The sequence below is a fragment of the Cibotium barometz genome, chromosome 31 (assembly GCF_041138505.1).
Source record: "Cibotium barometz isolate CiBa-2024 chromosome 31, ASM4113850v1, whole genome shotgun sequence".
Lineage (NCBI taxonomy): Eukaryota > Viridiplantae > Streptophyta > Polypodiopsida > Cyatheales > Cibotiaceae > Cibotium > Cibotium barometz.
This window is the reverse complement of record NC_141076.1, coordinates 36,192,897-36,206,937: the sequence shown is the minus strand read 5'-3', so window position 1 is coordinate 36,206,937 and position 14,041 is coordinate 36,192,897. Positions and strand designations below refer to the sequence as shown.

Genomic DNA, 14,041 nt, shown 5'->3' with positions numbered 1-14,041 from the left:
CAGTCAGACATCATTTTTATCGCTTCCGCACAGTTAAACCCAGTTCTCAAAATTTTGCAAGCCACCCTTAGGGATTTTCCCTTAGGTATACATCAGTAACCCATCCATCTGCATTCCTGCACAGCATATAGGGTTGCACATGGCTTGCATAGTAGCCATCTTAGCAGTCAGTCTTGCATACATGTTACCCATGAACTCTCAGGGAAGAATGACATCCATCATCAAAGGAGGACATAAGTTTTGGGCTTCAACTGGCAGCAGCAGGAGGTTTCTCTTCCATAGAAGACGGAAGTTTGCTCCAACATCGCCTCAGGAGGTTCCGAGCTTCAGGTACGACGGAGATGGTAGGTGAAAGGTTTCCAGAGGCAGGTCAGGGGTGACTCAGGTATTTGCCATTCAGTTCCCGCAGTACATGGAGTCTTGGCTCAAAGGATTTCACTCCTGCAGACGGCCTCAGTCCCAGCAAAAGACAGAAGGGGGCAGTGGTTCGGAGGAGAAGGATCACAGAGGAGTCAAAGGTTGCCAGGTATCCACCCAGCAACCGTTTAGCAGCGGGGAATGTCACGTGCACACCAGTCAGGTGTACAGTGACATGGCATCATTCTATGGCATCATTAGCATCATCAGGAGTCATCAGGCATTATTCAGGCATTTATGCAATTTTATAGGCATTTATGAGGCAGCCGACTGGCTTTATTGGTATTTTATGGGAGATATGTACTGGCCGACCAGCCCTCTCACCCATATATATTCAGTCATTCAGGATCATCTTCAGCAGCATAATCAGCAAGCGCATCCTCCTCTGGATCATCATGCGTTTCAGCCCATCATCATCAGTATCATCCATTCAGCATTCAGCACTCTGTCCCTCAGCGTTTCTACTCCAGAAGGGCTGAGAACATCATCACATATCAGTTCAGCAGTGTGTTCTCCAACGCATCTCCTCCAGGAAGCATTGGGAGCATCATATCCAGTTAACGCATCAAGCATTCAGCAAACGCATCATCATCAGCCATCAGATCTGCGTTTCATCATCAGGTCAGCATTCAGCATCTGTTCCAAAGCCTCCCTTCAGCGTTTCCTTCCCAGGAGACAAGGGAAAGAGTGGACAGCAGTTCATCCCGCATATTCAGCATATAGGCAGCATATTCAGCAGTACAGATCCATTTGGATCTCATTGTAACCGCATTCATTCATCTAATATAGCTGCATTGCATTGACACCAATTTGTCTATCTCTTAAACATTATTAAGTGCAGTTTAGTCAGACTAAGGTTGTGATTACTACGGTCATAAGCTCTCACATGTCACAAGTATGTCCTTTTGTATGACAAAAGAAACATCTACCCTCCTTGTACTGAGAAAGCTCCTCAGCACTCAACTTGCCACCTGTCTTGCCTGCCTCCGCTTTCTGGTCTAGAGTAAGCTTAGACGCATTGTTCGAGTTCTTGGAGCCAGAGGCTCCCGGGCTCTGTCCTGGGGAAGACTCTGTCTAGTTCTGGCCTTTTCCCCCTGAGGCGGTAGCCTTGGGAGTAGCCAGCTAGGAAGTATTGGGCTTGCCACCATTATGCTTCATTTCTGCACTCTACGCAAGCGAGAGTGCATCTTCAAAGGTGGCTGGCCTAAACATACGCACCTCCCACTGGATTTGCGTGTCAAGGCCATACAAAAACTGCCCTTTCTTGTCCGAATTAGATAAGCCTAATTGCAAACATAAAGACGAAATTCTATTGGCAAACTGAAGGACTGGTTACGCGTTTTGACGCGCTCCCCTGAACTCGTCTTCGAGTCGCTCAAGGTAGTGGGACGGTAGAAACCGCTTCTTAAGGTCACAGACAAACTCGTCCCACCCATAAGCTGCCATACCTAATCTGGTGTGGGCATGAGCCCACTCAGCACTGAGTCCACCAAGAAATGGCCTCACCTTCCAAGTACCAACTGGCTACGATCACTCTGTCAGTATCTGTCTTTCTAACTACGGCAAAGTAAGTTTCAAACTGATGCAACCATGAATAGAGAGTTATGGAGTCGAGTTTACCATTATACTTACTGAAGTTCATTTTCTCGGGAAAATGATTCGAGAGCGCCGCCGGTGTCAATCTGGCATCCAAAGCTGCTAGGTGACGCTCGTGTTCCACGCGTCACAAGGCTTCGTCTTCACGTTGCTTCGTCTTCACGTTGTCAGATCTCTAATGCATGCATCTGCAACTCAAGCAAAGAGCTCGGTTGCGGTCGTGACACTGCAAGGGGGTCCCTGTGTCGAGGATCTGGAATCTAGGATACAGAAGGAGAGGGAGGAGGAGATGGAAAACGCGACGCTGGAGAACGAGTACGCTCTTCCAGAGCCAAAATCTGTGCCTTCTGCTCTTCCAACTTGGTTGTCTGGTCTGCGATTGCTCGCATCATCTGCTAGAACATATCTGTAACACTCAAGCCTGGTGCCCTAGCTGGGCTGCCCGATGCACTCTGATCCCATGGTTCTTGGTCTCTCTCGTCTACGAAGCTCGCCATAGCAAGAAAACGCACTTCCTTTCCGAAGCGCAATCTGACCATCCACTGTGTGTGTGGGAGACGTCCGGAGGCTTCCGAAGGCTAAAAACCAACCGTCCTTCGAGGGACAGGAGTCACTCCGAAAGGGGTAGTCCACCGGCATCTCAAAACCAACCACATAAGCGAGAAAAAATTATGGTTTCTTTGCTGAATCTTTGCACTTGAAGTAGGCTCTGATACCACTGTTACATGCGGAAGCTTCGGGGAAGATCAGTAACTTCAATGCTCAGAAATCAGCACACTTTTTGCGACGGAATTAACGCACAAAACTGAATGAAGATGTGCAGAAAATAGAGAGAGAGAGGGAGAGAGGAGAGGACACAGTATTGGGTCCCAAATACCCTCTGAAGGACCCCCACCACGGATGGTGTATTTGCTTTATTAGAATGATGTAAATCTGAAAGAAAATACAAGAAAACTTGACCTTTCTTGGCTAAGAAATCTCTGAGCTTGACCTGCAGTCCTTCACCCCTTTGCGTTAGCAAGCCCTTGGCTATCCTGGCCCTTTGGTTGCTTGAGCACTTGGAGAATTATGAGATAACACAAATGGATTGTGGCTCTCCTATTTATACTACTCCCAATAAGCAGTCGGCCAGTTCTAAACCAAGCGGCCAGTATATATTCTGCCCCATGACTGAATATAAGCATTAAATGCTAGAAAAATCCTATAAAAAGCTGCGCTTCTTTCCCTTGTTGGCTGGGCATCAGGCGCCTGATTTAAGACAGGTTTGGGCACTGTTTCTAGGCTGTTTGGGGACTGGGCAGCCCCATACTTGCCCTTACAGCCATAATTAGGCTGTGCAGCCTGGCCCTCATGGGGGTGGTTTTACACTATCCCCATGCCCACACAAAGACTCGGGGTAGCCCTATGGGCTGGCCCCTTTTCCTAAAAGCAAACCCTAACTACCTACACAATGATCTGGCATCCAGTACCATACCAGATACACAGAATCACTGACATCATTCCAGAGGGAGACTCACAACGCGGATTGACACTGTTTCATGTGCAGGACAGTGCACACCTGACCTTGGACTCATGTGCAGGATAATGCACACCTGACCTCGGACGACTGGGATGGATCCCTCGCTGACTCGTCCCGGATTGGGCTCACATGGGACCAGTTTACCATCCCAGGTCCTACACCTTCTGTACAGATATGTCTATGTGGCATCCAAGTGCGGGATGCACGTGACAAAGTACTCCTTGCTTGGAACAACAAGTGATAGTGGAAGAGTCTCCCCAGTCGTTGCCGCCGCTCAAGACGTAGTCATCCCGCCGGAAAAGGATACATCCTCCACATCATTCTCTACATCCTTCTTCTCCTTGACCAACTCCAACCCCTCATCAAAGAGACCAAGTGAGTTTGAGGTTCCACACAAGAGGCAAGCCACTCTTGGAGGCACCATTGGAGCGAATGTGACCTCTCTCTCTTGGATTTGAGCAAAGCAACAAGAGGCAAATGTGGAGATTGCACACACGGTCATTTAGTGCAATCTCACATTTCGTGTCCTTAAAACTCCTCAATGGCAAAGGATAGTGAGGGCCATTGCCGAAGTAGGACCATGCCATGGCCCTTGGCATGGTATCACCTACAATGACATGCGCACAAAGGCACTTGATGAAGAAAAGGAGAGAATCAACAAAACCCTCAAGCCCGTCCAAGCGGGATAGGTAAAGTACGGTGTGTTCCATCCTCTCTAACGGATGGACCGATAGAAAGAAGAGGGGCATCCTCAACATTCTAGTGTCTTGCCCTCTTGGCACTTACTTCTTGCAGGCCGTGGATGCCGGAAAGGCAAGAAAGAAGACCTCTGGCGATTTCATCTATCGCCACATTCGACGAGCCATAATTGAGATGGGATACAATTTTGAGTTTGAAGCTTTAGCCTTTGCCTTTTTTTCAAGTTTGAACTTTCAAGTCTCATTTATTTTTCATATTCTCGTTCAAATTTCATGCATCCATCATCCTTGTAGGTTGTCCCCGAAAATGTGGTTCAAGTGGTTATGGACAAAGCGTCCAATTGCCGCAAGATGGACCGCTTGCTTGAGGCGGAGTTCAAGTCCATAGTGTGGACTCCTTGCGCCTCGCACTACTTTGACTTGCTTATGGAGGACATAGGCAAGTTAGAGTGGGTGAAGACTATGGTGACACAAGCCAATCATAGTCACTTTTTTCAGTCAAAAGGCCAAGGCCCTCACTATCTTCCGCCATCACAGCGACTTGGAGATGAACACGCCCTCCTCGACGCGCTTTGCCTACATGTGGCTTCTTCTAGAGCACCTTTATGATGTGATGCCTAAGCTCCACGTAACAAGGTAACAATGGTTTCGTCAGAGTGGCAAGAATGGATACAAAGTGAGATACCTTCATGTGTCGATGAGGCAAGAGTCATTCAACGGCTATGCTTGAGAAAGGAGTTCTTGCGCCAGGTCCGCGCCACATTCATTGCGATTACTCCCTTGTATAGGGTTTTACGCATGAAAAACATGGAGTCGGCTACTATAGGGCTCCTCACTCACTTTATGAGACAAGCCATTGCTGAGATTCATCCCTAGATAAGCTTGATCCAGAGTATATGCTAAGAAGGTGAATAAGAATAATTCAATAAACTAAAATAGAATGATGAATCTAAATACTAATTCTTTCTTTTTTCTCATATAATATATTCTTTCTTTATTTCAAAATTCAGTAATCCCCTTGACGCTACTCCTCCACGCGATGCTATCTTGGCAATCGTGGAGAAGAGATGGAAGTGGATGAAGAGGCCTATCCATGGCCTTGCCGCTTTGTTTCATCCTACCTACAAAGCACTCTCACTTTTCACGGATCTGTAACGCGCGGAAGCTCTGGGAGTCTTCTTTCAGCCCTAAACACTCTTGAGAACCTTCTGATGCAAAAACGCACCATCTGATGCAAAAACGCAGGTAGAGAGAGAGTAGAGAGAGAGAGAGAGAAGTGCTGGAAATTCAGTATATACTATGGTACAAAAAGGTACATGTCTTTGCAGCCCTTGGCTGCCCTCTTGAAAAGGTGGTAAAACACCAAAACCTTGCCCTAGACTAGGACCCTACTCATCCAAACCCCTAGTGGGCTGAATCACTAAACCTTGAACATGAGAGCCCTTTTTATATGGGACTTGGGACACTTTATGCTGGCCGACTGCTGGTCGGCCAGGTCCATGTCCAAACAAACCCTTTTTGGTGCTGCCCGACTGCTGTCCTTGTCATTGATGCGCCTGCTGCCCTACCTCTCGGCTGACTTCAGCCGACAGCTCCTCTGGCAGCCAGCATCCCTTTTCTGGCAGCCGACAGCCCCTCTCCATGATCCCACTTGGTCCTGCTCCATGCTCACCTCAGATGCTACACCTGAAGCTCCTATATTCTGGTTCTACTGGTTCATAGTCTTTATCTGCTTGCCCCTTCTGGATTTAGTCTTGAGAAGGTCCATGGCATTGCTGATGCACATGACAGGATCCTACAGGAGTTAGGGATGCTTTCTTACCGAAAGCATTACCCGATGATGAGAATGGACAATTTCAGTTCTTACTGGAGCGCATCAACTATAACGATCAAAGGGACCCCACATTCGCTAATGTGGTATGTTGGAGGAGGGATTCTATGGTGAAGTCTCTCTTTCGGTGGGATAGCATGACAAGCTTCAAACTTCATGCTCGTTGTCATGCCTGTGCTAAATCCATCCACTTACTTATCTACCAAGGTGAATGGGAAATGAGCTCGCCGAGCGGCCTATTCCGTGACCACGTCTTCCGTACTACCGCGCTCAAATAGGGCGACGACTCTTTGGCCACCTATATAGTCAAATATCTTGAGCAATTCATTGCGCTCATACTCCTAGTCACAGTTTCCCTTCTCCTTATCTTCGAGCTCCCGGCTGACAATGACACCAACCAACCGTAGGATTGGGAACTGGAGGACTAGCGAGACTAGCTCAACACACAAGCTGTTGAGATGGGAGTGGCGGTCTGTGAATAAGTCCTATTAGGGCATGCCCTATAAGTATGTCCTTTTGTATGACAAAAGAAACATTGTCCCTCCTTATTCTATTCGTGCTCCTCGGGGCTAAGCTTGCCACTTGTCTTACCAGCCTGAGCCTTCTGGTCTGGAGTAAGGTGAGGTGCATTGTTCGAGTTCTTGGAGCCAAAGGCTTACAAGGTAGACCAATATTGGGGCTAGTTATGGCCCTTGCCATTGACAATTATTGCCTTGGCTACTCCAGGTTGGGAGGTCTTCAGTTTTCCACCATTGTATTTCATCTCAGCACTTTGTGCAAGCAGAATTGCTCGATCAAAAGTCTGTGGCTCAAACATACACACATCCCGCTGGATTTGCATGCCTAAACCATACAAAAAGTGACCTTTCTTATCATCTTCTGATTTTTGCAACTATAAAGCCAAATGAGTGACTTTATTGGCAAATTGGAAGACTGTCTACGCTTTCTGGCGCAATCCTCGGTACTCATCCTCAAGCTTCTCAAGATAGTGAGGCGGTAGAAACCGCTTCTTGAGGTCCATGACAAGCTAGTCCCATTCATAAGCAGCAACCCCAAAGTGGGAATTCGCTTGGGCCTAATGTGTACCAAGAGATAGCTTTCCATTCTATGTAGCAGCTACCTGACACAAATTTTTCCACATCTTACTTCCAACCAATGGTAAAATAAGCCTCAAACTAATGAATCCATGAGTAGAAAGTTGTGGGGTTGAATTTACCATTATACTTACTAAAATTCACCCTTTCGTGAAGGTGAGTCAAGGAAGTTATCGATATCGTCCTTACATCGAGAGCTGCAAGGAACCACTTGTGCTCCACGTGCTGTCTTTGTTGCTCCTATGCGGTAGCACGAGCTGCCACCTGCATTCGAAGCTCTAACTCCCGTACCTATAAATCATGTAAAGCACGGGGCTGCTATGTTAACTCCGCAATGGAGGTAGCCGAAGCAGAGATCTGGGAAGGGATCTCGGTGATAACTGGCGGAGGAGAGGGGGTAGAAATGGGTGTCGAGATATCTTGAAAACATATCTGCTTCTTGAAGGCCTGTATCGAAGCCTTGCACCCCAGCATCTGTACGCTACAATGCACATAAACTCCTGGAACATGGCGTTTGTAGTATCACCAATGGCAACTTGGCTTCTTGATACAGTCACTATAGAAGAAACATTTTCTCCAGGGGTATGGTGTTCTCTCTCATCATCAGATTTCGCCATAATGGGAGTGGTCAAGTTTTTCCCTGACCATAAATAAACCATCCACTATGTGTGTGGGAGACATTTTCGGTCGCTTCCAGAGGCTATAAACCAACCGTCCTTCGAGGGACAGGAGTCACACCAGAATGGGAGTGCTACTGGTGTCTAAAAACCAAAAACACAAGAGAAAAAAAATAACTCTTTTTTTCTTGGCTAAATCTCTTCACCAAAACACAAAGCTTTGATACCACTAACATGCGAAGGTTTACAGACACGATTATACTTTGATAAGGAATATTCAACACCTTGGTTCTTGATGATTGCGCAATGTAGAAGAGAGAGAGAGAGAGAGAGAGAGAGAGAGAGAGAGAGAAGTACACCCGATTGGGTCCCAAATACCCTCTAAAGGGCCCCCCAACAATGGTGTATTTGCTTTATTGAAAGATGTAAAAGACTGACTTCTTGGAGACCTTCCTTGGCGAGAAAACAACAGCCTAAAGAAGACCTATTCTTGACCTTCAAGTTCACATTTGCTTTAGCCTCCTCTTGGTTGTCCTAGCCCTTGGAGTCTTCAGTACTTTGTGAATAATGAGATAGCTAAATCCCTATGCTGCCTATTCACCTTCCTAAAAAATACTTATAAAACCCCAGCCAATGCAATAAGCCATGGCTGACTAGACCAATGAGGGATGCTGTGGTTCCAAACTATGTTAGAACCAGCATTGGTCAAAAAGGGGCCATCTCCCCAAGCATGCATGAATGTTTTATGATTGTACTTTGTAGAAAATCCCTTGCCCCAAATGGTGGCAAGAGTGTGAGTAGCATCAGCCCATACAACTGATAAAGACTGCGAGTGAAATGCCCACAATGCCTCAACACATCGAGATCTCCAAACATGCCAAGCCATTAGAAATAATCTCCCAATTGTGGAAAGCCATCAGTGGAACTCACCCAAAGAAATTATTTGAACCATATCTCGTTCGGCATATAAAGCAAAACCATAAGGAGTGGCCTCATAGAAAACCTGCAGCCCAGCCTCCATGAGCCATCATGCCCATGAGAGATAGAATGGCTCCCTCCTAACAAGAGACATAAGCAGGACAATCCTGTGCCACACGCTGCTAGCCTCTTTACAACTCCAGATGTAAAGGCTTCACAGATTCTCTAGAGTCCATAAAACCAGATAAGCTGACCATACTGCATACATACTAACACATGGTCCTGGCTAGCAGAACCAAAAATAGAATTTAATGACTATGAAACACAGATTTGGCCATTAATGTTGAACCCGGAGCTCTTTTTTGACACCTTCTTAACCCAAATATGTACCCTTGTATCCTCTTATGAGAAAATCTATGTATGTATTTAAAACAACAGAAAGAGAAATGATGGGGAGGGTGACAAACCCGGAGCCGCCACAAGGCATCTGATGGCGCGCACCGATACTCTTCTGCTACCTGATGATGGAGCTCCTCCATTTCGACAGGTGAGAGGAGATACCAGTTGGGCAAAGCTTGGATTGAGAGCATGCAACACACTTGCCATCCACAAAAATCAGTTACACAGTCGAAGTGACTGAACGCTTCGGCTTCAATTCTAGCTGCATGTTATTGCCAGTACCTTATCAGCGTTGGGTGGCACAAGCATAATGGATGAATGTGGGCGTTTATACGTATGGGATCTACATGGCCAAAATAACACCTAAGGATCTCTAAATGACTATGATAGAGAGAATGTGTGAAAACCTACTAAAGTTGTTTGGAAGTCCACGGAGTCCACCCATATCCTAGAAGCATTGTGCCTGTGCCTCGTACCCCTAGTTTCACAAACAAGAGATCTACCAGCGGCTTTATGTTTTCTTTTGGAAGTGTTAATGTGAGTTGTAGTTGCAAGAAATATAGACCCCACCAATGGATAACCATAGCATTTTTTATACGTATAAAGAGATTGGGCATGTCATGTGGCGAACGATGGTGCCATTGCCTAAAACATCGAGATCCACAATGAGAACAATGCTGCTGCATTCATCCTACGAGCTATGATTCCCTCCACGCAATCTATGGTTTGCACCAACCATGTGTGCATTCTTCGAATTCTGGTATAGTTTTATATGCCTCACTTCTTCCTCAACGGCTTCAACCACACTAGCATGTGTGCATGCATCCATGCATGCCCCCTTCAGGCTCATACCCTATCGTGCTCAATATGGATCTGTAAGTAACATAAGGCTTACCATTGGATTGATTTGGCATCTACCTAAAGGAGGGTTCACCAAAGGCCTAACAAGAAAAACTTTTAAAGCTTCTCTAATCAATACGTATTACGTATGTAGACTCTCAACTATTAGTTTTCGATAGGATAAGCAATGTGTATCCTACCATTCGGGTGATCCTTATAGTTGCTTACCATTTTTGCACTTGCCCACCATGGTTGTGAGCCAAGCTAAAGACTTAAGAACAAGAGGATAATAAGAGTCCTACCTTGGTCTTTTTGAGAAATGTTATATTCATCATTGATAAGAATCTTACCTTGGTCTTTTTTAGAAATGTTATATTTGATAACGGGGAGAGAGAGAGAGAGAGAGAGAGAGAGAGATGATCTTAAAGTGAGAGAGAGTACATGACAGAAGCCCCTACCTTGGGTGTAATAACTTAACCTTTTTTGTAATAATGGCATGCATCCCTTCAACAAGTTAGAGAGAGAATACATGACATAAGCCCCTACCTTTTGCATAATGACTTAACCTTTTTTGTAACGACATGCATCACTTTAATAAGCTAGCATCACTTTAATAAGCTAGCATCACTTTTATTTTTTACTTCGAAGTCCCTTGAAGTTAAAGGCTTAGTACTCAAAACATACGAAACATTCAAAGCAATGGAACATCAACTAGCAGTCACTAGTGTGTTTTGAAGGGTTAGTACCTTAAAGTTAAAGGCTTAGTACTCAAAACATACAAAGCAATGGGACATCAACTAGCAGTCATTACCGGGTCCAAAAAATTAGAGTCCTCGGTGTGGCTGAGTTGCAATAGCACAACAACCCAAAATAAAAAATGATGTCCTTAATATTATGTCCAATGGATGCAATGCAACCCGAGCATTGAACCATGGCACACATCCACATCCAGGAATATCATTTTATCTTGTCTACCTTATCAATCTTGGATTGTAGGCACTTTCTTTCTCTCTCATACTAGGGATTACTTCTAGTTGGGCTTTCCTCTAGGCATTGGAGCACATTCTACAATGCTCCAGTCCCCAAAAGAAACTAGTATCAACTCTTCTTCTGAGCTAGTGGAGGTTGGGGAGGTGCTCCTATAAGGCATTAGGATTTTTTAGATTTTGTGTATGCAAGTGATGATAGCAAGTTAGTGGGGCCATCTCTTGGTTTTATAAGAAACAATATATTGTTTCTATATCATTTATAGAAGATGAATACAAAGCCTTAATTGTAGCAGTATGCCAAACCACTCTACTTAATTATAGCAACATGCCAAGCCACTTTGCTTAGAAGATTATCGTCTAGTCCTGGTGGATTTCTTGATGTCACTCAACTTGCAACTATTTTTTGTGATAACATGTTTGCATAGGCATCGAAAAAAAAAGATTGTAGTTGATATGGCACCGGTGGTGGATGACACACTATGTGACAACCATATTTGGATTACTAAAGTATGGTAGAGTTATAATACTTGCTTATATAGTCGCACTCACACTATGGATCGACCATTGTATGTTATAGTAGAAGAGTACTTTTCCTTATAGTTTGTACTCTTGTCTCTTTAGTTTATGGTTGTAGAGAAGAGAAGAAGATATAATAAAACTCAGCCATTCATCTCTCTCTTGTGTCTTGATCTCTCTCTTGTGTGTGTGTGTGTGTGTTTGCTTGAAAGGAACTCAAGCTCTCTCTCTTGTGTGTGTGTGTGTGTGTTTGCTTGAAAGGAACTCAAGCTCTCTCTCCCCCGCATTCTCTTTATGGTATTAGAGCTCCAGTTTCTATGAGAGCTAAGAGCAAAAAAAAGCAAATGGCAAGAACAAGGCAAGCAAGGAAGCAGTACATGGGTAAATCTCTTTCCCTTCTTGATTTTGGAGCAACACCTTTGGTAGCTGTGGAAGAGCTACGGGGCAGACATGGAAGTCACTATCTGGGTGGAGGAAGAAGATTATATTGTGTTTAGTTAACTATGTTTTAGCACAACTCGGGCATGTTTCGGGGCCCATTTTAGGTCTGCAAGTTTTCCTCAAGCATTCTATGAAGTGTCAATTTTGACTATGTATGCCCAATTTCTAGTTTAGTGTAAAGTTACACTATAAATTTGGTTGCAGGATAGTATGTGCGGAGAATCTAAGTGTTGCAGGTATTGGTAGACGTATGTTTATGTAACTAGTTCACATATAATTACAGTATAACAGGTTTACAATACCACTATGTTGGAGATTATAGATTTGTTGCTGTAAGTGTAGAAGTTTTTTACAACACTGTTTAGTAAGTTGCAGGTAATCATGTTTGAGAGTCTATCCCAGATTGTAAGCGAGAAGCTGGATAAAAATAACTTCCAAGCATGGAAGTTCAGTGAGACCAATTTCCTTCTGGTGGGAAAAGGATATTGGAAGTTCATCAAAGTGATGAAAAGAAGTCAGAGATTGCTGAAGAAAATCTGACACCACAACAAGTGCAGGAATATAAAGCATGGCATGAAAGGGCTAGAAAGGTGCTATGTTAGTCGTCTATCAGTGTGACAGATTCTATGATTATGTATATACAGGATGCATAAATACCTGTTTTTCTTTTTTTCTTCAATTTATCTCCTCCCTACATTTGGATTAATCTTATTGGTTCATAGGAACCTTAATTGGACCATAATCTAAAAATTTCTGAAAAATCTAGACCCTTAGGCTAAATTCCTTTATACCTAATTAATTCCAATTGCACATTGGAAAGTTCTTTTTGAATTTCTATTTCAGGGGAAATTATTTTAGACACTAGGAGAATTTTTATATCCAAAAATATCTCAAATTTGAATTACCTCCCTCTAGACATTTTCTCTCTCCATGCCAAAATAAGGTAAAACTGGATCTTTCTTTTATTTCAGAGAGGGGAATAATTATAAGATCAGAAGGGGAGGTTCTTACACCTGCACACCTCAAAAGATGGAGGGAGGAATCTTACATCCTACCCTACTTAAAAAACGCGAGATGTCCTCATCTCGCAAACTAGAGGACAACTCTTTCCCTTAAGATCCAAATGATTCTGGGGTTCCTTATAGTTTGGTGAACCCAACAAAATCCTGGGATAAAGATCCCTTATATAGAACTCATCATCAGATAATAATTCTTTCAGATCATATTATTCATATCCTTAACACAATAATGGTCCATTAGACCGAAATTTCCATCTCAACATTCCTCCTCCATGGGAATTTCAATTATACAAGTTTTTTGGAAGCCGTTTTGGAAATAAAAACATGGGCAGCAACAGTAACATGAATTAAATGTATAAACAAGTGAAGAGGCCACTCTAGATATAGGTTGAGCCAGAGAGATGGAGGTGGTTGATAAAGAAATCAGAGTGCAAACAGCATAGAGTGCTATTACTGTGGTAAACTAAGGCACATGGCAAAGGACTATGCTATAAAATGTAGAATGATATCAAAACTGGAAAGTTGTAGTAGCAAGGCAACTATGCATCATCAAGTAAACATGGTGGTGAAGGGGTAAAAGCTATGTCTTAGAAGTCAACACACACACAGCCAGGTAGTTCAAACATTAAGATGGTTTGACCCTAGACCTAAGACAATTGTATTCCAAGGTTAACTAAAGACTGCATGCATTCTCAAGAATATATCCAATAAGGTTAAACTCATTAATGATTTACACTAACACATCAGGCAACTTCAAAAACTAAGTAGTGCTTTGACAATTTCCATGTGGTCATGCATTATAGTTCATGCAATTAATCGAACAGTAAAAATTAAAGAGAGTGGGCATGGAAGAATTACACCTAAAATTGGAGATCTCCTTGATTTGATGAGATAGCTTGCAATTTGATGAAGATATTTATGATGAACCTTGCGGCGGTCTCAGGACTTGGAAGCGAACCCACCTCAAACTTTTCAACCTGTACAATCAAGTAACAAGCACTATACCTCGAGAGGCACATCAGTGTGAAAAATTAAAGACTCGTTTAAGGACTCCAAACTAGAAACAACTTGAAAACACTAACCTACCTACCAGTCACCACACTACTACTGAGGATATGGTAAGAGGATGTTGTAGAGTCCTGGCTCT

The 14,041-nt window shown here is 43.8% G+C and overlaps 1 protein-coding gene across 2 annotated transcripts in view; it reads right to left on the bottom strand.

Moving 5' to 3' along the window:
* Positions 1-9,480, bottom strand: part of LOC147620809 (protein IN CHLOROPLAST ATPASE BIOGENESIS, chloroplastic-like) — a 62,810-nt gene extending 53,330 nt beyond the window's left edge. The window contains exon 1 of one of the 2 annotated variants that reach the window (XM_086825090.1): positions 9,158-9,480. In XM_086825090.1, the coding sequence (XP_086681216.1) occupies positions 9,158-9,296 (139 nt within the window). In that variant the 5' untranslated portion in view covers positions 9,297-9,480. The remainder of the gene's footprint in view (positions 1-9,157) is intronic. The other variant, XM_086825089.1, reaches the window with a different exon arrangement.
* Positions 9,481-14,041: the final 4,561 nt, after the last annotated feature.